A 27383-nucleotide genomic window follows, 5' to 3' on the forward strand; every position below is an offset into this window, starting at 1 on the left:
CTAACTTGTTAAACTTGACACTTTTGCTGATCGCATCAGGAACTTAGCATTGCCAAATGAATCTTGCTGAAAGCTCATACAGTTCTTTCTACCACCCTACTTGACTTTTGAACTTTCTGAACACTGTTGTTGATTTATGTGGTGCTTGGAAGTCTGACTTGCTTTGGGAAATGACATTTTGTCTTGTGTGGTTATGCAGTGCCTTGTGGTGTAGAGTGGAATTGCTGTTATAACTTAATGCAACTTTTAATTTCTTTATTTAACACAATGAAGTTGGAATACATAGTGATTGCTGAACTGTTGGTATATCAAGATTACAAGATCAACAAATAAATCTGATATCAGGATTTTCTTCATATAATCCACTAAAATAATTGGTGGGGATGTGATGGGCTTTGTAGTAGGCCAGAAAGGCCAGTGGACCCAGGTGCTCATAGGCACATGCTGGAAGAAGGGAATACAGGTCAAATGCCCTGGGTAAATACCAGTGTTCTAACAGAAGCTTGGCAGCAGGGTCTCTACTAGTCTTAGCTGAGGTAGAATCAATCTCTAACTCACTCTCAAACATCTGCAGTTAGACTGTCAAGAGAAGAGTATCAGAAAAGATGACAAATTTGGCTGTCCCTGCTCTTAACCGGGTCATTTCTATGTAGACCTCGATCAGCACCTTGAATTCAAATTGAAAATCTACTGTAGTGATTCATGTGCAACAAACAGCTACATTTTGGATGTGTGTCAGTTTCTCAGTGGTGTAGAGGTAATTATCAGTGAAACTTTTACTTAAAACATTAAAATCATGTTAAATATTTCAGATGTTACCTTCTTCTGATGTCAGTTGTGCTCAATAAAAATGAATACTAAGTCTAAAATAAAAGATTCTTTACAGCAGCATATTTGGTTTTGTAGTGTTCTTCTCCAAGTATAGATTACTTTTATATGCGTGTGTCAGTATAGCATAATGTCTCTTTTTTTTTTTCCTCCCAGGTTATGCAATGGTCTCTGCAAGATGGCATGTTCTTGAGTTGGAGCTTTTTAAAGCAAGCATATGCTGGTACTTCAACTTTACTAAGTGGACTATAATTTCTTCTCTCACAACAACTACATAAGCAGACAAAATTGCAAAGATCTGCCCTGTGTCGAGTATGACAGCCACGACTCGTGGCTCTCCTGTAGGAGGGAATGATAGCCAGGGCCAGGCTCCTGATGGACAGTCCCAGCCTCCCCTCCAGCAGAATCAGGTAAGATATTAATAATCAAGTTGTCTAAAAATAAAGGGGTTAGTTCTTTAGGAATAGTGTTTCTCAATTGAGTTTCTGTATTCCTAGAGATTTCTAGTTAAGTTAGATACTATTTTGTGTGTGTCTGGAAATCCAGAAAGATTGTGAGAGATGAAGGCAGTGCTCTTGGCAAAGTAGATACAGTTAGAGAGCACTACATTGCAAAAGATTGTCCCTTTTCAGGCAGTGGCATAGTTCGTTCAAGCATGTGTATTTTGAATAAGAAGCCTTCTTGGAATAATATCAGAAGCTTCAACAGGAACCTTATTGTAGACTTACCTGCCACAGATTGGTAAAACTACTCTCAGAGTTCAGTTTATGCTCAGTTCTGCAGAAGCACTTTTTGGATAAAATAGCTTACAAGTGGGTATCAGGTCTTTAAGACGAGCTTCACCTAGGTCTCTGTTCATTGTACTAGACTTTCTGAACAGCTTAACATGTTTCTGTTGAACAGGTTGTCCTGTTCAAATGACAAGCACTTTCAAATACTACATCATAATGTGATGATTACTTTTTGCTGGGGAAAAAATACCAGAAAAAGATGCATTTAAACAGTGCAGCCAAACTCATTTAAAAGGAAAGCCACACTTTGTCATTTAATCAGTGTGAAAATGATACTTGTTTTAATGCCATAAGATTTAGTGGTTCCTGAGAATGAATTGTTCATTGGAACATGTGTGGTGGGCTGACCTTGGCTGCCAGGTAAGCACTCACTCCCTCTCCCTTTGGGATGGGTGAGAGAATTGGAAGGGAAAAGTGAGAAAATATATCGGTTGAGATAAAAGGGGGGGGGGGGGGAGAGCGAGTGGTGCAAATGCAGTCACTCACCACCAGCTGATGAATGCCCAGCTAGTCCTCAAGCAAAAGCTACCTTAGAACACACACACACCCTGACCCCCCTTCTGTTGCTGAACATGACACTATATGGTATGGGGTATCTCTTTGGTCAGTTCAGGTCACCTGTTGCTGCTGTGTCCCTTCCCAGCCTCTTGCCCATCCCCAGCCTACTCACTGCTTAGGGGCAAAGTGAGTAACACCAGTCCTTGAATCTGTGCAAGCACTCTTCATCAACAGCCAAAACACTGATTTGTTATCTATACTGTTTTGGTCATGAATCTAAAACCCAGCACCATACAGGATGCTGTGCAGAAAATTTACTTGAGACTTTGAGCCTCTCTTGTCCTCCTAAATCTTGCTGTTCTAATTTACATTTTTATTATTACCAATTCATATTATTTCTGTATACAAATAAGCGTGCATCTACAAAAATGTATTTTGCATTGGCCATCAAAATGGGCTTAACTAATTAAGTTCTTGGAGGTTGGTTAGTAGCCAATTGTAGTAGTGTGTTATTCATTTGTAAGAACCAGAGCATCCATATAGTCTTTTTTTTCACCTTCTAGACAGGTGGTCTGCTGGAAGTAAATATCTATTACAAAAATCCCCACTTTACTCACTGGGAAACAGCCTAATTTTTAAACTGTTAAGATAGAAAGCATATAGCACATTTAATGCTATATTGATTTTTATTAATAAATCTGAAATCAAATGATTTTATTAGATTTTATGATGACAGGTACTTACTTCAAGTGATTCTTTGAAACTATGAAGGAAAAATGCTAAAATAAGTAGCACATAAGTGCAGACAGTATTTAAAGTGTTTTCCAAACCAATTTTAGACTTCTTCACCTGATTCTTCCAATGAGAACTCCCCAGCTACCCCGCCTGATGAGCAGGGCCAAGGAGATGCTCCACCCCAGCTTGAAGATGAGGAGCCTGCATTTCCACACACAGACCTGGCGAAGTTGGATGACATGATCAACAGGTATTTTCACACTTTATTCAGAGAGTGTAGATTATTTGTGAAAATATCTTGATAGTGGAGTTAGTATTCTTGTATGTTTGCTTCACTGGATTTCTTGAAATACTTTTTTTTTTAGTGGGTTAGAGTTGCAGAGAGAGGCTCAAATCATAAAATCAGAGGGTTTTGTGGTGTGGGGTGTTTTTTTTGGGGGGTGGGGTGGTTGTTGTTTTGTTTTGGTTTTTTAAATGGCGTGCTCAGAGCCTTTAAAAATTTATATTCTTACCCTATATTGAAAGCATTATGAAGGGGCAAGGATTCTTGATTTCTAAGAAGCACAATTGAAATATAATGGTATTTGTTTTGGTTTTGTATATAGGCCTCGATGGGTTGTTCCTGTATTGCCGAAAGGGGAATTAGAAGTTCTTCTAGAAGCTGCTATTGACCTGAGTAAAAAAGGTAAACTGAAAAGACAATCATTATTGGGACAGTGTGTAAAGTCTTTCCTCGTTCTTTTGAATACCTGGTGGAGGCTTAAAAATAATGATTTCTGTTACAGTCTCTTGTCTTTCGGGGTGGTATGCATAACATTCATAGATTAGAAATTTTAGAAAGCTATCAGTGTAGTTAGAAATTAGGTGCCTTAGCATGAGTAGGGAAGTTGAATAAGCTCACAGCAATAAAAATCTTGCAATTCCTGTCATACCTGTTTTCTGTATTCACTTTGATATCAGACCTAGTGGGTTTGGTCCTTATAATAGATATTAAAACTCAAAGAACTCTAGGGTTTTTTTAAAAACAAGTTACTATAATCTGGCTTTCCAAATGTCTTGCCATAAATTTTAATTCAAATTTGGTACATACATACTTTTAAGAATATTAGAGAAAAGTTAGAATTTTAAACAGCATGACTTAGACTAATAATTCTACCATATTGTTTGCTGTGTCTGATTTGCTTGGAATTGGGAGGGTTCTGTAGCAGGACTGTGTATGTGTTTGCTGAATTGTACTAGTCAGATTGTCCAGTTTGTCATGTGTTCTGAAAAGTTCTTTTCTCCTGTGAAGTTGCTTTGGTTTCCTGTTCTGGTCAGTATTTATTGCCATGGTATTTCAGTAATAGCGGAAGTCAGATGAAAATATTTTTCTAGGATATCTGCACTTAGCAGCTAGCTGAGTTTTATAGTGACATACAGAGTGCCTGTTCCTTACTTTTGCAGAGCTGGACCAGGACAACTTCATTTCCATGTTAATAAAGGTTATTCTTATGTGGTTTTAAAAATAAAAAGCTGCTTGTATTCATGAATCTGGGTTATCTTGATTATTTTCTCTAAATCTTTTTTGCTTTGGAGCACTCTCTGGAGAAACAAAAGTTACGGGGCACCCTTGTGATCCAAAACAGGATAATGACATGTTGTTGCCAACACTGATTTATCAACCATAGTTGTGCTTGAAGTTGGCTTCTTTGCATATAGCTAGGTCTGGCAGGAATCCTAAGGTGAGTGTAGAATTTTCAAGTTATCGCATCTGTTCAGGGGCAAAAGAAATGCCAACTAATGGAAAGAAAATGCAGCCATCTATGTGTCTGGGCTGTTGGAAGAGTGCAGTAAAAAATTCTATGCTTGTAATTTGTGAGAGAGGAGATGTATGTGCTGCCAGCTGTTAAGTCATCTTTTTAAAAAAAAAACAAAACAAACCGAAACCCAACAAAACGACAAAAAAACCCCTGTCAATGCAATGAAGTAATAAGAGCAGAATGAGACTTTTTGACTACTCCTAACATCAATGTACCTCTCCAAAGCATGAGATTTAGTTGAAAATTCCCAATCTTTTATCTTTTTCTTTTTTTTCCCCCCTCGCTTGTGAAAAGCAGTGAAAATCTATTCATATGTTTATGCACTTTAATTTTTATTAAGTTGTTGGTGTCCAATTCTGAAAAGAGCTTCTGGGTTGCTATCTCATTATTCTTACTCTTGCCATCTAGATGAATTCCTATTTGTGTACGTGTGCAAGGATTATTGGTTAAGGCGAAAACAAGGAAAGCTGTTGGAAGTAGTTGTTCATTAACTGTGTTATCTTTACAGTTACATCCTAGATTTATTTTTTTTTCCTCACTACTGAGGCTACGTGATGTCTAAGAGGGTTCTTTTTAAAATAACTTCCAGTGTTCAAGGAATATGATAGGGCTCTCACTTGGTGTAACTGACACTGTTTTGGTAGCTCAGAACTGGGCGGACACTGTTTCAGAGCTGTGTATATATAGATAAGCAATATAAATGATTCTGTTACGTACATTTCCTAACAGATCAAAAATGTGTTCCATTATCTCAGCAAGATGTAAAATTGGACATCTTGCTACCTGTCCGTGGGCATTTTTTCTTAATCTGAGAAGTTCTGTCTCAGAAGGGAAGAACTGAAATGAGAAACTGAAAAATAACCAGCTGTTGAATGACATATATTTTATATTGCAGTCTGTAACTCATTTAGATAGTGGATCAACAAAACCTAAAAAGAGCCTGCTCATCTTTTTCTGTCAAGCACCATTTTCTAGTGGCTAGGATTCTTAAGTAGCTTTTATTCCTAACATTGCCAGTGGCCATTGGCATTGGCATTCTGGAATGACTCTAGGGCAACTGCTGTCTTTGTGACCCTGTCTATAAAATAAGGGTGATATTTACATCCTTCTAAAATCTTTTCAGGAACTGAAATTGAAAGGGACATAACTGAACTGAATTGAAAGTACTTGTAAGAATTAAATGTCATCGTTGCCACCTTAAAGTGAAGGTAACAAATTTGACAGAGCAGTATGAATCCTGTCTAGATTGCCAGTCGCATTATTCCTGGCAGATGCATTTATTAATGGAAAATTATCTTAATGTGTAGGCATCAGTTATTCTCCATTAAGTAAGCCATGAGACTATCAAATGATAATGTGGTGTTATTTGCTAATACAAGAAAATCTATTTTAAAAATAGTGTTTAATAGCAAGATGGAAGTTTATCTTCACAATAATTCTGTAATACTTATGCAGTGTTTTGAATAATGATATTTGATCCAGAATTAAATGTCATAGTGAGTTGGATGCTGTAAATTTTAAAGTGAAAAAAAAATGGTTTGTTTTAGGTTTTTGTTTTCTAACAGGCTATTTTCCACTCTTTCTTTCAAAATCCCTTCAACAACTCTGCACTGCTCCACTTTTGTGGATTTTATTGCTCCTAACTTTTATGTTCAGCTTTTAATATGCTGACAGAACTTTCCAGTGTGACACACAGAAACAAGATGTAAGGCAACTTTTAGAAATCATGGCTTATTTAAACTGAGATTTCACTGTGCAACTTAAACCTTCAACCTTGATCCCAAATATTTGGTTCTGAGGAATTATATGAAGGCTTACAGAGTGGGAAAGAGTTGGGGCAGGACCTAGAGAGTCAAAAAAAAAAAAAAAAAAGAAAAGTGTGTGTGCATCCAAAAGCTAGGCAGCCTGATGATGGGAATTGTTTCCAGCATCCTCTGTAAAGATAATGTCTGTCTGGATAATCCATCTATGTTTCTTTGGGACCACTCTTGAGTTCCTTACTGAAGCTGTATCTTCTGCATTTTTCTTGACATTGTTATTTTTAGCCATCTATCTAAAGCAGGGACAGCAGATTTGTGTCGTCATGTTCCAGAGTTTCTTAGCCAGGTATCTGGGCTAGAACAAATTCAGTGAAATGAACTATAGCAGGGTCAGTGCAGTATCTTGATGTAGCAGGACTCTCATACTCCTGATGATTAAGAATTATTGAGAGACTGCCAGACTCTTGAGTGCCATGTGTAGCCACTGTGCCCATGGGCAGCTGAGGGTTTCTTCTGAGCATATTAGCTCCAGGTCACTGTCAGTTCTACAGGGTCTGAGACAGCCTTTGCTAAGACACTGAACAGTTTCTGTGCTGTGCTTCTGAGGCTCCAGGCCTGGCACAGTGCCACACCAGTGTGTGGAGCTAGCTGAGCTCTGGGGTTCCAGTTACAAAGTGATGTAGTCCAAGGTCCTGGAGAAGAGGAGCTGGGTGATTTTGCTTGGGGCCTTGGTGCTTCAACCATATACTGTTGAATACCCCTCAGATGCATTAATTTTTTCATATACAGTTGCATCTGGACTGACAAGTTTTGTGGACCCAGAATGTTTCTGCTCTTGTGTCAGGGTTAACATACTCTGTGTATTTTATCTGCCAAATCGACTGCTTTTAAGCATAAGTTCAGAAATCAAGTGGCCCTCGGTTCTTCCTCTGATCCCCTAACGGCAACTCCCATATACTGTATGTTGCACATCGCCTCTTTCATACTAGTTTTTTCCTCACTGCATAACTCATTTCTCCAACTTTTTTCTAAATACTTAGCTGAGGGCTGCATATACTTACTTATCTCTTGTATTCTTCCTTATCCTTCTCTGCCCTCAGAATTGGGACAACAGAGAAAAATGGCTGCTTGCAGTCTTTCCTAAGAGTTAGTGATACTGAATCTGATTCAAGCATTAGATGCCAGGTGTCTAGTGTAACTGCTGTTTCTCTTGTCACTGTCTTTGGGTTGCTCTTGCTTCTTCTTCCAACCTGCTGTCTTCTAGGACTCCTTTACCTTCCTTTTGATGATACTCCAGTCCTTATAGACAACTAGCCTTGGTTCCTTTCATAGGTGTTATCAGTTGTTTCAGCAGTTTGCAGCACTGTGGGAGAAGGTAGAAGGTTATTGTATATCTAGGAGACATACAAAGGTTCCATCTGCAGAGGTTCTACATCATCCATCTCTTTCCAGTGAAGGACAGTGTGTTTTAAAAGTGTGGTTTGATATTCCTGAACTTTGTTTGAAATGTCTTTCTGACTGAAGCTCTCTAACCATTGTGGGGGGAGATGGTCCAAGAAGTACTTGAAAGCTTGAGAGGTATTTCAGTGCAGTGTACCAGTACTCTGAGGAGCATTAAAATCACTTGAGTGTGCTGGCTTTGAATTTGTATTCAAGAACTAAGTACACTGCTACATTTGGGTTCAGAAAGGAACATTTCCCCTAGGTCAGCCCCCTAGGGTGACCACATTAGATTACCTCCCTTGTCCTCTGTTTCGTATAGGGTGAAGTTGTCATCTTTACCACCTTGAGGATTTAACGAAGTCCTGAGTTTACTGCAAATGCCTAAGCCTTAGGCAGTGTGCATCTCTCTTCTTGTCTTTTGTCATGTTGTCATTGCTGTGGCTTTCAGCCTTGTATTATTGGTCTTAGCACTTACTACGTAGAGTAGGGATGTCAGCTATCCAGACTGCAAGCTACATAGAAAGATAATGAGGAGATTTTTTTATACTTGGCCACATGTACTTCTGGTAGTGGTAAAAAGAGGGTTCACTGGAATAGTTTTCAAGGAGGTGACAGGGGCTCTCCATAGATACCTGCTTTATTGTAGTTGCTTGAGAGCTGCACCCACTGTAAGAGTATAGGCTAGCAAGCCCTGTTACAGGAGTTTGGAAAGTTTGGTATGTACTGGCACGCAGAGCAGATGTTCTGTTACCTCTTTTGAAAGGAACTTCTGTTGTACAGTTGTTTGTGAGAATGAGGAACCTTAATTTGGTAACGCAAATCGATCTTTCTCAAACCAGTGGAAGTTACTGACAGGATGTCTCATTAAGGAGATTGCAGGAGGAGGGAGTGGTGGCAGTGATGTTGGTGAATCTGAAGGCTGTAGGCTTGTTGCATGCTAAGATTCTCTGACTGAAAATTAAACTTGTTCCGTAAAGAAACTATGACAGAGTTTTAAAATAGCTAAGAGAAAATATGGACCATTATTCTTTAATTGTAAACGACATGGTGGCTGTGAAGGTTTACAGCAGTGTTGAGGTGTAAGTGTGTTGGGTCCTGGCAGCGGAATAACGAGAAACTGTACTTGGAGGGAGGGTGAGAGACAGACAGATTCATGTTTATTTTTGCAGGTGAACTGTGTCTAGGAAACTGAGCAGGTATCACCCTTTCTGCTTTTCACTCAGAGTTTTACTGGTAGTAACTAAATAAGAGAGCATAAATACGTGTACACCAGAAGAATGGAAGATAAAGATTGTACTTACTGTTACTTTTGCTACTATATCTTTGAGTGTTACAAGCGTGGGAAAAAAGCGCCCTATCACATGTTTTTAAAGGAGTGCAATTTTTGAGGTGGAGTTACTAGAACATTAATCCATTGTGGTTTTGTCCATTCAAGCTTATGTAAGTTTGCTTCAACTGAGGCTTCTCTTTTTAAAAGAATACTGAAACTTTAAACACCAAACCTTTGAAGTCCAAATCACTGCTTTCAATATTTTTAAGTTCATATAACAACTAATGAAATTGCATCTCTAATAGTCTGGGTTTTTGTTTTCTATTTTAAAATAGGCCTTGATGTCAAAAGTGAAGCGTGCCAGCGATTTTTTCGAGATGGATTAACAATATCTTTCACAAAAATCCTTACAGATGAGGCAGTGAGTGGCTGGAAGTTTGAGATTCACGTGAGTTTTTACCATGTTTCTGAAAAGCATAGTAATGTAAATGAGGAAGGAGACTGCCTTTGTGACTGAGGGGACTGCAGAGACTGAATCTTGTTTTTGAAACTCATCTCAACAGAGAACTTGGAGAACTCTTATACAAATGGCTGGGGAGGGGGTGGGGAGTCATCCTGCTATCATTATTTTGTATTTTTGGCTTTGGTATTTTTGGAAGGAAATAAAACATCAGATGATATGGAGAGGTATGAAACATTGCATGTTCAGTAGTGCAGCTTTTGTTAGGCAGACTGTTTTTGGCCACATGTCTAGAGACCTGCTTATTTTTATGTGCATGCTAGGACGTGAAAACTTGCTTTTTTAGTAACAGCTTTTAACCACCTGCTAACTTCTCAATGTTTGTAGCAGCTGCTTGAATATAAAAACTACCTGTTGGACAGCTAGTCATATGCCAAATGAGAAACTGTAGAGATCTTTATAAGCAAATTAAAATCTGAGAAATGGGTAAAAGAAGGAAAAGTTAATAGTTCAGTGGTGATTCATGAATGTCTCAACCAAAAATACTTGTGTCTTTTTCCTAAATTTAATTTTTAGCTGAAAACAGATAGTTTAAGATTTAAAGCCTTTATTAGAGGAAGTACAAATTAAGGTACAACAGTGTAAAACCCTGCATGCTAGATACAAATTGTTCAGATTTTATAGTTCATATCCATTGTACAGTCACCTGCCACATTTTTGGTGTTTTTTTTTCTTAATAGAGATGTATTATTAACAACACTCATCGACTAGTGGAACTGTGTGTGGCCAAGCTGTCCCAAGACTGGTTTCCACTTCTAGAACTTCTTGCCATGGCCTTAAATCCTCACTGCAAATTCCATCTATACAATGGTACTCGTCCCTCAGAAACAGTTCCTGCAGGAGTCCAGCTTGCTGAAGATGAACTTTACGCCCGTCCTCCTGACCCACGATCACCAAAGGTATGAGAGTGTTTTCAGACCTGTGTTTTTTATTTTATGCAGTGTTACCTAATGACACAGTAGCCATGCAGAAGTGTTTTTAGAGGAGGAAAAAAAACCTCTTCATTCTCTATATCACTAAGATGTTATGGTGATATACATGGACTCTTAACCAATCATGATTTAATGTACATTTCCCCTTCTAACTCTTTCAGTCTTTGGTCCGCAATCAAACTGTGTCATGTGTTTCTGTGGTAAGCTGGCACAACTCTGTTGGAATGTCATTCCTACTCTGTTAATTAGCTTGCTTGTATTTGCCAGTTGATGGATTTACCTTCTCACTCAACATGATTTTGTAGGTGACATGTTTTGAGGAGGGAATTATGTGGTAAAGTAGGAATTTTCTCTCCCTTTTCTTACAGTTCTCAATGATTGCAGAAATTTTTTTAATTGGCCGTTAGGATGCTAGTGTTAGTGTGGTTTGGGAGGCTTTTTTGTTTGTGTTTGGGTTTTTTGGAGTTTGTTGGGGAGTTAGGATTTGTTTTTTGAACTGGCAGTGCAGATTAGTAATCTGTTCTGGTTCTTGCATCTGAATTTTTCAAATTGTGCTCCAAATGGCACTGGTACAATTTCAGGAGGTAATTGAATTAAATTTTTGTTGCTTTCTTACTTTTTGTTGTTGTTGTTGTTGTTGTTGTTGTTGTTGTTTTTAGTAGAACTGCTAGCTATTGATATGTAAGAACCAAAGATAAAGAACTTGGTGTCCCTGGACTTCCTTGCTTTGCTAACTGTGTTTCGAAGAATGTTATTTTGCATTCTTACTGCTTTATATGCAGTATTATCACATCCACACAGCAGAAAAATACCAGACTTGTCATGCTTTCTGTAGTAACTTAGCAGCCAAAGCTGAACATGAAGTGTAGCCATTTTTATTCCTATATATTTGATAAATTTTCTGAACAGCTAATGTGCAGTATCTAGTATCTGTTCTTTGACATGGTAATGGGAAAGGTTGCCTGTTTCTAAGTATTTCCTTAAAACTGAATATTTAAACTACATAGGCAAGTTCACTGTCAGTTCTTTTACCTTCTCACACTTATTGTGTAAGGACTTTGTTACTAACAGGTACTTGAAAGTATTTCTAAATGGTAATCTGTAAATGTCAGAGAATAACTTTTATTATATTGCAGGGTTGGCTAGTAGATCTTATCAACAAGTTTGGCACATTAAATGGATTTCAGATCTTGCATGATCGCTTCATGAGTGGATCAGCGTTGAATGTTCAGATAATTGCAGCTCTCATCAAGTAAGCTTTTTTTAAAATAGTAATTTACATATATGGAAAAGTTGGACTAAGTATGAAATACTACATTATCACAAAGCTTAGTCTTTTCTTGACAGAATTCCTCTCGCTCTCTCTCTTAACTAGTTGTGTTTGCCTTCAACATTTCATGTACTTGCAAATAGACTTGAGTTTCTTGAATTAATTGCTCCTTACCATCTAATATCACACAACTACTGATTACGGCACTTTGATCCCCCTTTTCTTTCTTTTTAGGCCATTTGGACAATGTTATGAATTTTTAACATTACATACAGTGAAGAAATACTTCCTTCCAATTATAGAAATGGTTCCACAATTTTTAGAAAATTTAACAGATGATGAACTGAAAAAAGAAGCAAAGAATGAAGCCAAAAATGATGCTCTGTCAATGATAATCAAATCTCTAAAGAACCTAGCTTCAAGAGTTCCGGGACAAGAAGAAACTGTAAAAAACTTAGAAATATTCAGGTTAAAAATGATACTTAGGTAAGATGCTACTCCTAGCATGATATGCTACTGCTGACATTTTTTGCACGCTTCTTACATTTAATTTCTCTTACAGGTTGTTGCAAATTTCTTCATTCAATGGTAAAATGAATGCACTAAATGAAGTTAACAAAGTAATATCCAGTGTGTCATATTATACTCATCGGCATGGTAATCCGGAAGAAGAAGAATGGCTTACGGCTGAAAGAATGGCAGTAAGTTCTCCTCTTCATCAAAATTAATTGAATAGATTTTCTTCCTTGGTATTATGTTAATGGTAGAAGTAGATGTATGTTATAGATTCTGCACACACTACTACACATATCTACGATTATAAACAGTAGGTATCATGTCATGGTAGTAAGTCATTTCAGTAATACTTTTTCTGTGAAAAAATGCTGTATTTGTTTCAAAGCTGCCATTGAGAGTTATTTTCAGTGCTCAAAACATGCCTTAAAAAGGGATCCTTGCATAGTATGGTTTTTATATAGTGTTTAAAAAAATAAATAAACCTAGATAAAAAGGTGTGATTCTTTTGAAACTTTAGTGCTACTGTACCTAAAAACTGAATGTTCATTTAAATAAGTATATAGTCTGGCGTCTTTGCTTCAAGTAAGTTTTTCTCATTAGAGTTCTAAGTGACTACTCTGCTTTCCACATTTCAGAAGCTGGATTCTTTGGTACAGAAAGTTTTAGATGTCACACATTTATTTAATATTTACATATTTGAATACAGTTTCATGCTTAAGTCCATATGTAGGGAACTTATTAAAATGAGAATCTGTAAAATTAAGGACAAATTTTTCTTCACCTTTGAAATTTGTGTTAAGTGATTTTTGCATTGTTCCGCCCTTTGTGATTGCCTACCTGTTGTGAAGTTTATAATCTGCAAAAAGACTGCTGACAAAAAAGAATGACTGCAGTTTGACTTCTTAAAGCGATAGGAGGAAATAGGTCTCTTTTTTACATACTCTGTATAGTTTGACATCTCAGATGAGCCTCTATTTTGAAATGCTAGGTTCTAGATAGCAGTATTCCATGAGACTAGCTTGAATACTCTTAAGTCTGTAATCAAAGAAACTGTTGTAAGGTATGATGCTGTGTATGTTTGGGGTTTTTTTTCAGTACTTGAAGCAGACACTCCTTTGCTTCAGTAGGAACAAAAAATACAGGACACCATGTCAATGACACCACTGGAAAAACTGCATCTACTTAAATATGGTTGAATATTGGCCTCTAATTCAATTAGAAACATTTAAAAAAAACGCCAAAGTGACAGTACTTAAATAATCTGACTTTTTTATGTTTCAGTCCTTGCTTATGCCCTTTTTATGTGATATGCTGTAGTCATACCAGTAAAACTAGAAGTGTCTTAAGCAACCTTGGTTTGATATTTAATGATCGTGAATTGGAAGAGAAAAATTTTGCTCCTTCAATAGAAGAGCTAACTGTTGCTCCCTTTGGCTTTTTACGTTTGAAGTCATTTGAACCCAAAGCATAAAAATGTTCCTAATTTAATGTCTGAAAAAACTTTTCCTCTTGAGATATCACAGTGACTAGCATATTGGATTGCTTAAAATGCTGATTTTTAAAGAGGAAATGAAAGTTAGAGATAAATACCTTCCTCTTGTGCTGCATCTTTCTCACCTCTCCCAGTCAGAATATTGTATATAAAATCATTAATCTGTAACAGGTTGATATTTTTTTTCTCTTAACTATCAGTAACAGCACTTCAGTAATTTGAGATGGCACTACTTTCTTTTTATATTCAGGAATGGATCCAGCAGAATAATATTTTATCAATTGTGTTGAGAGATAGTCTTCATCAACCTCAGTATGTAGAGAAGTTAGAGAAAATTCTCCGTTTTGTCATCAAAGAAAAAGCCCTCACTTTGCAGGATCTTGACAACATTTGGGCCGCACAGGTAAAGAATTCAACTGCTTGTGTGCTGCTGTACAGGAGGGATCTTGTTGTATGTCATGTATTGAGAAGATGACTTTTGTGCTTCTTCTGCTTGGTGTTAGTCAAAAGCAAAGAAAAATTTGAAATTAAATGGTGTTCTTTTCTGGGGTCCTGGATCTCAAAATTGTCTTCTCAAGTGTCCTCGATGGAAGGGGTCAACTACACATATATGTAAAGTCTAAAGGAACAGTTCAGAACATGGTGCAAAGTTATCCTTTTTAAGTATTAAGGAACCCTCAACATTGGTGAAAGTCTAGATTATGAAAGAACATGCTATGTAATGACTTAATATTTTAAAATGCATTAAGAATACGTATTGCTAATATCTGAGTTCACAGTTATATAAATTTTTCTTGGGCAGAGTGCTATTAATAAAGCTTATGATAATGACTGTTCTAGAAGGTATTTAACAGCAAACTCTTTCCTTTGTGTTGTAATGATTATTTTTGAAAAATTATACATTTTGCAGTATTGGCTTGTTCACGTAAGTGATCGGTGAAGCTGGGCTTCCTTCCTACCTGTGGGCTGCATGAGTTTACCACACATAATGGGCAGCTGAAGAGAGACAATCATTATAAATTATTGAGTAGACAGAAAATATAAGGTCATTTTAGGATAGAGACAAGCATGAGTACATATATCCTTGTTCATAAGTAATGGGTAGTAAAACTGTAACTTAATTGTACAAGTAAGCCCTTAGGCTAGTTTTTCAAGTGCAGGAAGGCTAAATCCGGTTTCCAAGATAGAGCGTTGTACTGGTTTTGGCAGGGATAGAGTTAAATTTCTTCATACTGGCTTATATGGAGCTATGCAGGTAAAGCAAAAGTTTTACCTGTTGAACTCTATGTCAACCCACAAGTTCTCTCACTTTTATTCTTCTGCTTCTCTCCCTCATCTCACTGTGGGGGTAGAGAATGAGCAGCTGTGTAGTGCTTAGTTGCCAGCTGGGGTTATACCATGACAAGGGCTAATACAGGAACTGGGTAGTATTATATCCCTAATTATGTGTGTTCATGCACTTCTGAAACTGTTTGCCTTGAGTAGACGTATCTAGGTGTCCCTATTTTCAGGTTACATTTAAAACACTTTTGGACTACAGGTGATGTAATAGAGGGTTGACTTGAAACCTCTGGTGTTTCAACTAACTTTATAATCTCTAGACTTCAATTCCAACATGATAGTAATTGCACAGGCTGAACTAAAATTTTCTCCTTATCCTAAAGTCCTGTTTAGAGAATTGCATTGTGTAACAGAGCAATACACAGATTACTTGAGTCCATGATCATACTGTTAGTTTTCAACTTGTGGTCTGTGGACTTCTCCAGACTGTAAGAAGTTGGGGGAGTGTGGGGAAGACTTTGAGAAGTTAGTTCCCTGTTATTAGGCTTGTATTAACTACATTAGAGCCTCACCTTTTATAAGGACAAAAAAAGCATCTGATATTTTGAAAAAAGTCTTTCAAGAAATTCTATTACTCCTGGCAGCTGGAAATGGAATGTGTGGATAAACTAGTTTAAGCCAAACTTTTTACCCTTCCAGAAAAATGTGAACGAGTGGTGCAACCCTGAGAAAATAGGCATAGTCCACCCCAACAGTTGCAAAACAAATTTAGGAATAAATTTCCCATGCCCTCAGTTACCCAGCTTACTCAGCTCACTTCGTATGCTTTCAGTTAGGTAGTTGCCGCAGTGCACTTCCTGCAGTTTTGCCCTGTTTTTTGTTTTTGTGTGGAAGTTGAAATTTAGTGAGTCTTGTTCGCGTAGATTGTTTCACCGTGGCTTTAGTCATGGAATTAAAATAGACTAAAAGGTAAGAACACCAGAATTGATAATACAAAATGATTTTTACCTACTTGACTACTCCCTGTGCTTAGTAGTTTTTAGAAGTTCTTATTAAATGACTGCTTCTGAGAGCAGCTGGAGCATGAAATTCAGTAGTGAGGAATTGATTTACTGTGTAGCTTTATATAACAGGCAGGCTATTTTAGCTCTGGCTCAGTGCAGCAATGGTGTGGTTTTGCTTTCAGGCTAGAGCTGTTATGTTGCTGCCTGGGTTTAGAGGCAGCAACAAATTTACAGTTGACAGTATTAGAAGTGCCCTGAGAATCTCAGTATAAAGCTAGAATAAAAGTAAGTAGTTTATGAAAATTAATATTATCATGCTGGTTTTGCCTTTGTAAAGCAACATAAGTTTTAAGTTTTATTGAAGGTCTTACAGAGGCAGTGGTCACAATATAGAAGTGTATTTGATCCAAGGAATAATACTGGAAGTCTCTAAAGACAAGCATTGAGCTGCAGTTGGTTGAGTTGCAAGGCAAGCTCAAGCTGGACAAGAAATAAAATTGCAGAGATTAGTGTTGGAGTCTCATTACTTCCATTCTGGAGCGTTTAAATAGAATTTTACAGGTGCTTCCCTGTTTCTGCACAGCAAGCTGACAGTCCGCACACCATGTTCCATTCCTTCTCCTATTGTCTTGTACTGCTTTCCCAGCCTTTTCTGTTCTTAAGGGCTTCCCTATGTCTGTTGAAAACCTCTCAAGACAAGATTGTTATATGCCTTATTCTTACTCTTTTTGACTTGCCCCCCCCAGCAGCTGTGCATGCTGCTTCTTTTATGTGCTACATTTTAAATGTTCCTTCTGCCCTGTAAGCTCTCAGTTTTTCTTTCTATTCAGGAAATGGTCTGACAAGAGAAAAAAATTCTACTATGTTTTGCAAAATCAAGTGGGATAAGTGGTTTCATAATTCCTTCTCTCATAATCTGACCCATAACATGAAAATGAATGTTTCTACTTAATTTTTCTTTTTAAAAAGTAAATTTTATGGCACGCTGTAAAGAATTTATGGCACAGCATGTAACAAAGCTATTAGTCTCTTTTTTTGTCTTTAAATGAACTACTGATGCAAACTTTTAGAAGGAAATTAATTTTAAAACTGTTCATGCATGCATTTTTAATACTGTACAAAATTAATTACAATTAGTTTGTTTTCTAGATATTTGTTTTACATTATTTATTCTATGCTTACAGGAAATTTTTCTGCAGTAAATCAGCTATTGATTCACATGGTCCAAAAGTACTGGTTTTGAGTGCAGATTTAAAGTATGGGATGTACTTTCCAGCCTGGGCATGTAGGAAGGAAATTTTCTTCTCGCCCAGTTAAAATGAAGCTAGATGTTTTCTTCTTACTCTTTTCCTCCTTAAATGTCAAAACAGTAATATACACCAAACTTTTACTTAAAATCGTGTCCAGTATGTAACTCAACATCTTGCCATTAGTTGTTTGATTGTTAGACTTTATAAGCTGCTGGACTTGAAAATGTTCTTTGACAACAAATTGTTTGTAATAGAAAGAAATAGTTGTCCGTGAATCCACTAGCATGAAGGAAGTACTTCAGCCTGATAAACAATGTGGGAGTCCTGAAATTGTTTTACAGCTTAAAACACCACAATGAAATTCACTGAGGAAGTGGATTTTGAGTCCTTAAAAAAAAAAAACCCCACAAAACTAAAACAAAATAACAAACCAACCCAAACCAAAACAACATTAAAATAAAATACTGATTTGTAAGTTAAAATATACTTTTAGACTTTATTGTTTACTGTCCCAGCATGATTGGTAAAAAAGTAAATATTGTGATAATGTAGTATTTATATTCAAAATAAATACTTGTGTACACACACAGAGTGCACACTTAAATACTTATCCAAGGGAAAACCTAATACTGTGACTTACCAGTGAAGTAAGCATTCAGTTTGCCCCGCTGCTCCCACAGCATCAGCTTCTTTTGCTGGCCACCTCAAACACTCTTTTTGTAAAAATCATGTAGGATGCCTTGCTCATTGACTTAATATGGATTGCTACAAATGTTGGTGCATTCTTTTTGTCTTCTTAACAGGCAGGAAAACATGAAGCCATTGTAAAAAATGTACATGATCTCCTTGCAAAATTAGCTTGGGATTTCTCTCCTGAACAGCTTGATCACCTGTTTGATTGTTTTAAGGTAACTATGCATGTTTTGACTGTATTCAGGAAATGGCTTGTGAAGTTGAATATACATTTGTGACTCTTTCAACATCTACTTTGAACTTATTTTAGGTACAGGTAGTTTCTTTGTGTTAAGAGACTTCTGAATGGTGACAGCAATCCTAGGGGTGTTGAATTTTTCAAATAAAATAAGCTATTTATCTTACATAGTGGTTTTTATTTCTTCAAAATTATTAACTGTTGGTGATTTAGTAAATAACGTTTTGCTTCTAGCATTCGAGTAGTTTTCATCATGTTTACCAGGCACTGCTGCTTTCGATCTTTAAGTAGAGGAGATCAAGGACTTCCGTTCCCTGCTCCCCCAACTTCCTCTCTATCATGTAGTAATTTTTCTCTGGTTAACACAGATACAGAATGAAACAGTCTTGGGAAGATAATGTTGAAGGTTTATAAACATGTAATGATTTGGCTGAAATCACAAAACAACTTGCTTCTGAAAGTTTGTTATTCACTGGCTTTTTATGTATGCTAATATTAACACTCGTAGCTTCCAGTAGTGGTGCTGTCTGGCTTGTTCTACTGTTATGCTTTTAGGACGTGATCTGCTGTACTAGAAAATGCAAGCCAGCTGTGTAGACTCTTGTTTTCTGTTTTTAGATAAATGCATTATAGTCACATTTGGCTTATATGCCATTTCTGCTCTGATTAATGGAGGTCCTGTAGTTTGGTGGATATGGGTCTAATGTTCTATAACCCAGATACTGAACTAAATGCTCAGAAATTCTCTATGTTGTGTCTGACCTTGAAGTAGATATGGAGTAATGTTATATTGGAAACTTATTCAGAAAAACGTTAACAATGTGGAGGACTTTGTTTCAGTTAGATTCAGAGGTAGAAGTGATATTAAAATTTTACTCATCTAGTGATTTTTAAATTAAGAAGTCATTTAAGTATAAGCACAGGAGTTTTGAGGAAGCATTTGCAAGGAACAGCTGAGTCTGCTCTATTTTGACTGTTGGTGGACTTGTCCGTGGTAATGTTAACTTCTACAAGCACATCTGTGATCTTTATTTAAAGATCCTTTAAGTTGAATACACTTTAGTTGTAAACACTAGAAGAGCTATTCAATTGAGTCTGACACATCTAATGTGCTATTTATTTTTAATGAAAGAAATTAAGGAGAAAGTTCTTTATATAGTTGCATCACTTTATTGTTGCATCATTTGTAATGGTGCAGGTTGTATGTGGAATTCAAGTCTGCTTTTCATGTCAAAATATTTTCTTAGGCAAGTTGGACAAATGCAAGCAAAAAACAGCGTGAGAAACTACTTGAGTTAATTCGTCGTCTTGCAGAGGATGACAAGGATGGGGTGATGGCACACAAAGTGCTGAACCTTTTGTGGAATTTGGCTCATAGTGATGATGTACCAGTTGATATCATGGACCAGGCTCTTAGTGCCCATATTAAAATTTTAGATTACAGCTGTTCACAGGTGAGTAATCTGGTATATTCTGTTGTGAAATCAGTTACTGACAGTTTCCCTCTATCCCCCATGAAAATATCAAGTGATTTGATAATTTAACAAAAGTGTTATCATAGATCTCTATTAATCTACCAACATCCATGTACTTTTAAAATGTTCTGGGGCATACTTTAAATAACAGAGTTCATGCTTTAATTGGAAAGAGTGAAATATATCAGTATGCTTGTCTTGTTACAATTGGTGATACAGTAATGACAGCATAGGGTGGAGTGGAGAAGAATGCTACCAGAGTAAACAGGGAGAAAGGAAAAGCAGCCCTGCTCCTGTCTTTGTTTTTTTCTGAACTTGATTATGCTAATTTGTTCAGGTGAATTGTTTTTTTTCAATAAGTCCTTATTTGTCTTGTATAATATTAGAAAGGATCTAGCAAAGGACAGTGAAAACTGTTACATGCTCTCCTTCCCCACCCAAACTTCTGTGTAAGTCTGCCAGAATAATAATTCATTGTGGTTCAGAATGAATCCATTACATCTCTTGACAACTGCTGGCAGGTTTTGTTTCTTAGTTGTTAAGAAACAGTTTCTCATTGTTTCTTGGTATTTCATAGCAATTTACTCTTGAGTACCAGTGAGTAGAAATAAATGAAAGAAGCACAAGAGCAAATTATTTAGACACAGTGATCCTCTCTAGCTACAGATTTTCTTATGCTGAATGCTTGGGTGCTTGAAGGCGGAGAGTTTCTAACACACTGATGGCTTCTGCCAACATGTAGTGATGCTCAGATACTTTTCTTATGCTTGTATGTTGCAGAGATCAGTTGATTTAGTGTTTGTGTGGCTTTGTATGTTCTGTTCCATCTTGGAAACAAAAGTAAGGGAATGATGATAGTTTCTGCAGTATTCTTGATTTTGATTATAAATGCTTGTTCTTTAAGGATCGAGATACACAAAAAATCCAGTGGATAGATCGTTTTATAGAAGAGCTTCGCACAAATGACAAATGGGTCATTCCTGCACTGAAACAGATTAGAGAAATTTGCAGTTTGTTTGGTGAAGCACCACAAAACTTGAGGTAAGAATGGAATGCAGATAAAATTTTGTCTGTTAAAAGTTGAATGGGTTGGAATGAGACTATAAATTTTTTTTTAAAGAGGCAAAGAAAGCTTAGGTAAAACCTTAACCTGTGTTTGAAGATGTTGAGTTTGTTTTAATGTGTATAAATAGTATTTAAATTCAGACATCTAGGTTCAGTAAGAGAGCATTAACTGTTTCCTCAAATATGTTTTTATTAACTTATAAAATATTAGTCTGATTTCTGGAAAATCTGGGTTTGTTTTTCTATTATACATGGACTGCCCTGCCTAACAATGGAATTGGTTTACAAAATAGAAATATATTTTATATGAATATATGTACACAGAAATACTCGCCCATCCCTGTTCTTTGATGACAAATTTATACAGGTCATCTAGTTTTTATACTTGAAATCAAAGATGACTTTTTTTGTCTGGGAAAAATACTGATGATGTCGTGAATGGAAGAGATTACAAATGTGTTGGGTTTGTTTTAATTTTTTTTTTTTCCCCTTGGTTAGGGGTGGGAGGAGGTTGGTTGGCTTGTTTCTCAAAGGCAGGAAAAAAGAAAAGGCATTGTCTCTTTGGACTTGTTAAAATATATGTGCTTGTTTTTCATTGTTTTAAAAGTCTTCTCACTACAGAAATATTTGAAGTTCTGTGCCCCTAGCAGTTTTTGTATCCACATCAGAATTTTTACAAACTCAAAAAAAAATGTTGTTTGATTATCAGTGTGGCATATTTGTTTTAATTCTTGTAAGCAGATAAAGTATTAAAATCAATGTTGCTATTACAGTCTGTTTACAAGAAGGATCAAGAGAAGAAGAGTTGAAGAAAATAAGCCTTCTGTTTACATAACACTATTTTCTTACTGATACCATTTTAAGGAGCTTCAATAATAGGGCGTTCCTGGCTTTAGTAGGTTTCTTTATTAATTTAGTTTGCAGCATCTTTCTCAATTTTCATGACATTTTAATCCTTTACAGTCTAACATTAATGATTGTTGGAGATTTTTTCCAACAAGGTCACAAAGTTACCTGCCTATTAGCAGATAAGTTTGTTTCCGTGTCTTGGGGTCCTTAACCTTTTACATGCTGTAAGATCTAGGTGACTGTAGATACCTGGTTGTTCGTGGTAGTTCAAGTTGAACAGTTAGGCCAATGCCTTAACAAAGAGGCTTTGCTTTAAGTACTTATTGAATCAGAATTCATTCAAGGCACTAATTAGGTTTCTGCTCTGTGAATTTATTTTGGGAGGAATCTAACTTCTTTTGATTGTGGAAATTTAGGTTCCCTGTATGGCATATGTAGAGTGTGTGTGTGTGTGTGTGTGTGTATTATGTTTTGTCAGACTCTTTCATTCCTCATTTTTATGCAGAATTTGAAAACACATATGGCAAGAAAGTAAACTTTGAGTTAAAGATTTTAATCAAGGGACTTCACCTCTTCCTGTGGAGAAGCTTTTATGAACAAGTTACTGTTGAGGAAGTTTTTTTAGTCAAGTAGTATTACTGCCCAGGTGACTGGAAAACCTAGTGAGTGAAAACATCATTTTGAAATATTTGGTGACTTGCTAGTCCTTGTAGTTTTCTGATAACTCTTAACTTTCTATACAGTTTGGAAATTGTAAAGCATGCATCCAATACCTGTTCCTATTAATTTTCCTTATTTGACTTCAGACTTTAATTAACATCCTTCTGGAATTTGGATCAAAAATCAATCAAAACAGATGTTTGTGGCAACTGCTTCAAAAACATTTCACAGAGCTTTCTGTGTGCAACATTAATCCCATAATCTATATACTACTCCCTTGGGGTGGTTCAGTTGATTGGCACTGGCAATTAAAAGCTCGGTCCAGAACAATTTAGGCTGCTGATTCTTGGCAAAAAGTAGTATACATTATCTTATGCCAGTGGCACTGTAGAGACTCTTTTGAGGAGGAGGATTTAATTGTTGCTAGTTATTCATGCAGTTGAGCAAAGTGACGAATTGGTTATACAATTTCTGTGGCAAAATTTAACTCCTGACCGCAAAGAAATGCCGCATATTTCAGGAAGTTTCGCTTAACTAGAATTGCAACAGCATAAGAAAAGAATTCTTACTTGGGTACAAGGATTCTTACTAATATTAAGGAATAGTCAACTTTATTACTCTACATATGACCTTCAGTGTACTGTTTGTGTTGGCTGATGGACCAGTTTCAAGCACCTAAATTTGACCTATATCTATCTACTCAAGCAGTATAAGGCTAGTCTCCTAAATTATTTGCTGAGAAGAATCAACTGAGCATTGAGAGGCCATTCTGTAAGAATTAAGAGTTTTGTTAGTGCTTTAAAGGAAACAATGATGCTAGCTTCAAGTCACTTTTTAGTCTAAGTAGCAGAATTTGTTGGGTTTGGTCACTGCTATTTGGTTTTTAATGTCTGCTTTTAATAGTACGTAGCATTTGCTCATCTAGTAGAAGAATTTTCAGCTTCAAAAGCTGAGTTACATGTGTAGTAGTATGTTGGGCAAGTTATGTGTGCAGATGAATAATTTATTTTAAATCTGCTGTCATGGATTGAGCCCAGAGGGCAGCTGAGTGCCACACAGCTGTTCACTTACCCCTTCCCACCCCCCCCAGTGCTGGGAAGGAGAAAATGAAGCAAAAGGCTCAGGAATTGAAATAAAGACAGAGAGGGGTGGGTCACCTATTACAGTTATGGGCAAAAGGTAGACTTGTTAGGGGAAGAAAAAGAACATCAAAACACTAACAACAACACCAACACTTAAAAGACACACTGGGACAGTGAGAAGCATTACTATATGTTAAAAACACCTCCTTTCCACCCCTCCCTCCTTCCAGGCTCAGTTGTGTTCCTGATATCTCCACCTCCTCCCCACCAACAGGGCAGGGGACAGGGGGTGCAGTCAGTCTGCTGCTCCTTCCTGTAAGTGGTAGGGAGCACTCTTCTGCTTTCTTGACCCTGCTTCACATGGTATCTCATGGGAGACAGTTCTCTATTGAACTTGATCTGTCGTGACTCCTTCCCAGTGTATTCATTCTTCTCAAGATGCTCTGGTGTGGGTCATCCCTGTGTGTTGCAGTTGTCCCAGCACCAAACTACAGCAGCAGGGACTTCTGCCCACAGAGTTCTGGCCTTCTTCAGGTGCAGCTGCCCTCTCCAGTGCGGGGTCCTCCACATGCCACAGGTGAATCTCTGCTCCCACAGTGACCATCATGGGTGGCAGGGGGGCAGCCGTGTGTCTCACCATGGGATACAGGGGGGATCTCTGCTCCAGCACACACACCTCCCACTGCCCCCACCCCCCCTTCTTTCTCCATCCTTCCACTGACCTTGATGTTTGCATAGATGTCCTTCTCCTAATTTCTCCTTACAAGTCCCAACACTCCCCTAGGTTCTCTTTCTTAAATATATGGCAGGGGTGCAGTCACTGTTGCTAATGGACTAAGCTTTGGCCAGAGGCAGGTTTAACATGGAGCCAGGGGAGCTTTTGAGAAGCTTCTCACACTGAGCCACCTCTGTAGCCCTCTCCCCTGTTACCGAAAACCCTGCCATGCACACCCAGCACATCCATTTAAATTAAGTTGTTTGGAATTTTGCTTTTGTCAGTTTGCCAGTATTTTTCTACTATATAAACATGGATTCTAACTATACTCTTTTTAGTATTTGCGGTGTATTTCAGCATCCATTTCAGAATGTTAAATTGTCCTGTTATACTTGGGTTTTGATACCCATTTAGTAGAAGCACAATGAAAAGATGAGTTTTGCCGTTAACTTCATTTTTTCACTCTTCAGTTACTGCTGAAGGAATATGTCCCAATGGCAACATCATCATACAGTCTAACTTAGATGCCTAAGGAGTGATTCTATAGTTGCCTGTGGAGTTTGCTTTAATTCTAGAAAATCTTGCCAGATCAGATTTTTTTCGTGCCCAAAGACAATCGTCTTGCCTTTGACTCCATCCTAGCAGATGATCAAAATAACATCTTAAATGTGAGTTGTTACACAGTACTGGTGAACAAAACTTGTTCATAACTCCAGTTATCACAGTTATTCAACTGCTATAAGTAGTTGCTAACCAATATGAATCCATCTGTCCAAATTTGCTGTTTGTGCATGTTATCGAGAAAGGAGAAAAGTAAAAAATGTCTAGTGCAGAAGGTTTAGTCTTCTGCTGATAAAGCTTTCTTTTCGCTGTACTTTGTAAGACTGATACAAATGCATAATATTATGAGTATATAAATACATACTCCAATAGCTTGATTCTGCAAAATACCCCCATCTTGCTTCTGCTTGTTCCTTTAGTTGTTTCATCATATGTACTTCTCAAATAGTCAGTGTTCTTATTTACTGGTACCCTTTGTAAATACATCTTTCTATCTAGAGGTAACATCTTGGGTAGCCACTAGAGAAATCCAGTCTTCTGCTGGTTTTGCTGCTGATTTATGCTGAGCAAGGAGGGTTGGCAAAGATGGAATGAAGAGCAATTGGAAAGTTTCTCAAAGTGAAAACTATGAATGTTCTTTCTGGGTGTATGAAGTCCTGTATATTTTCTTCCTTCATACTTCCATCCATTTTGCTTCCTCTCTGACAAATGTCTGAATCTCTTTTTTTTTATCACAATTTGTGTTTTAAGTGCCTCTTTCAAGCTGTTTTGCAAAGCTCTGCATATTACAAAATTAAATCTTCTGAAGACCTTTGTACTTAGAGCAGGCCAAACTGTTGGTTGTAGACAACAAAATTAATGGAAGGATGTTGATAGCGTCTCTTTTAAACCCAGATAAGACCCAGATCTTTGGTCCAGTGAATCAGTTTATCTGCTTTTGTTACATCTGGAGTGAAAGGTGGTTGTCAGCTGCAAGATCATTATCAGCAGGTGTTGGAACTGGGATTTCTTGCCTTCTCCACTGTTTTCAAAAGTGTGGTGACAGAGTGCTGTAGGTCATGTAATATGGAGACCCTGTTTCCTAGGAAGGATGAGAATTCCTACCTGTAGTCCATTCAGCTAATTCTGGGGTCTACTTTCTTAAGTGTTGAAGGAAAGGAATTCTGAAATCACATTTTTATTTCTTCATGGCAGGCTACTGGATCAGCTGAGTGGCAGTACAATGAGGAGGGCTTCTCCTATCTCCCCTCACCCTTGCTTTTTTCCTTTTTTTCCTCTCTTTACCATGGAAGAGCAATGCAAGTTTACATTGTTTATGCAGCTGAGATCAGTGGTCTGATCTACAGAAGTTGGGGCATTTTGAGACTGTTCCGCAGAGGTGATTAGCCCCTAAGTTTTAGAATTCAGTAATGTTCATGGCATGTGGATTTTGGACCCAGGCTCTGTATTTTCTCTTGCCGTTTGCTTTTGTAATCTAAATATGTCTAGTATTTAAAACCAGCATTTTTTGTCAGATCTTGATAATAGACTTAAATGATCATCTAATTAATTATTTGGGGTATTTCTTTTCTGTTTCTTCTTAGACTGTATGCTCTGTGTAACTATGCTTTTTTATGTTTGTACCACCATTTTTTCAGATAGATACTGTTAGAAAAACAGTTCAGAGTTACACAGTTTTTTTAAGTATTGAAAGAATTGGTGTGATATTGGCTAGTGTTCTTTCGCGATAGTTTTAAGACCATGAGCTTTGGTTTTGAAAATTGACCTAGTTTTACTTAGTGTTTTAATATTAAATTTAGAAAATAATATCAGATGGATGTGGAAGAAACTGATTATGCATACTGTAGTTAATTACAGTTGAGGGTCTCTGTCTTTACTGTGCAGTTTGTGGGCAGGTATTTCTATTCCTGTCTTGCTGCAGATATTCTCCCTCCAGCATACTGAGCTGCTCGGATTGCTTTGATATTTTTCATACATACTGTAAGTGTATAATCCTCATAAATTAGCTTCACTTAATAACTGGTAAGAGTTGTTGGTGCATCAGAATGGAAAAAAAAAAGTATTGTCAGAGGCCTAATGTGCTTTCTGTTAGAGGTCTTTTAGGAAAATTTGGAACATGCATCAAAGATATTCTTAAACTGATTTCTGAACTGCTAGGTGCAAGACTTCTCTGCTTTTCTTACAACACCTGTATTTTAATTTCAGTCAAACTCAGCGAAGTCCCCATGTGTTTTACCGACATGACTTAATCAATCAACTTCAGCACAATCATGCCCTAGTTACATTGGTTGCAGAAAATCTCTCTGCCTATATGGAAAGCATGAGACAGTATGCTAAAGGTAAGTTTTAAAATAAAAGTTGGCTCATGAATAGAGTGTATGAAAACTCCAGGTGAAAATGGAGTTAAAAATAAATTCTCATAATGAAATAACTAAGTTTATTTGTTTAATTTTCAAGCAGTTGTGGGGTTGATAGTCTTTGTGGTATCTAATCGGGCAAGAAGAGCATAAAATGTAGACATTTTGTTTCATAATTGAAAATGTGGTGTGTTTTACAGCAGAGTATGGGGAAGTAGCAGCACTTGTTTATCTGTGGATTGATAAACATCATCTTGCCCTACTTAGGCTAGGGTGGTTATTTTTGTGGAAAGTCCTAA

The 27383-nt window shown here is 37.1% G+C and overlaps 1 protein-coding gene across 4 annotated transcripts in view; it reads left to right on the top strand.

The window, feature by feature from the left end:
* The first annotated feature begins 966 nt into the window (after positions 1-966).
* Positions 967-27383, top strand: part of USP9X (ubiquitin specific peptidase 9 X-linked) — an 83381-nt gene continuing 56964 nt past the window's right edge. For all 4 annotated transcript variants that reach the window (XM_026857619.1, XM_026857709.1, XM_026857798.1 and 1 more), the window contains exons 1-13: positions 967-1238; positions 2957-3102; positions 3458-3537; positions 9460-9572; positions 10325-10543; positions 11713-11828; positions 12081-12332; positions 12409-12547; positions 14105-14257; positions 18193-18297; positions 19568-19774; positions 20700-20836; positions 26933-27066. In XM_026857619.1, coding sequence (XP_026713420.1) covers positions 1143-1238; positions 2957-3102; positions 3458-3537; positions 9460-9572; positions 10325-10543; positions 11713-11828; positions 12081-12332; positions 12409-12547; positions 14105-14257; positions 18193-18297; positions 19568-19774; positions 20700-20836; positions 26933-27066 — 1897 coding nt within the window. In that variant the 5' untranslated portion in view covers positions 967-1142. The remainder of the gene's footprint in view (positions 1239-2956; positions 3103-3457; positions 3538-9459; positions 9573-10324; positions 10544-11712; positions 11829-12080; positions 12333-12408; positions 12548-14104; positions 14258-18192; positions 18298-19567; positions 19775-20699; positions 20837-26932; positions 27067-27383) is intronic.

This window comes from Athene cunicularia, assembly GCF_003259725.1.
Source record: "Athene cunicularia isolate RWA chromosome 1 unlocalized genomic scaffold, athCun1 chr1_part1, whole genome shotgun sequence".
Classification (NCBI taxonomy): Eukaryota; Metazoa; Chordata; class Aves; order Strigiformes; family Strigidae; genus Athene; species Athene cunicularia.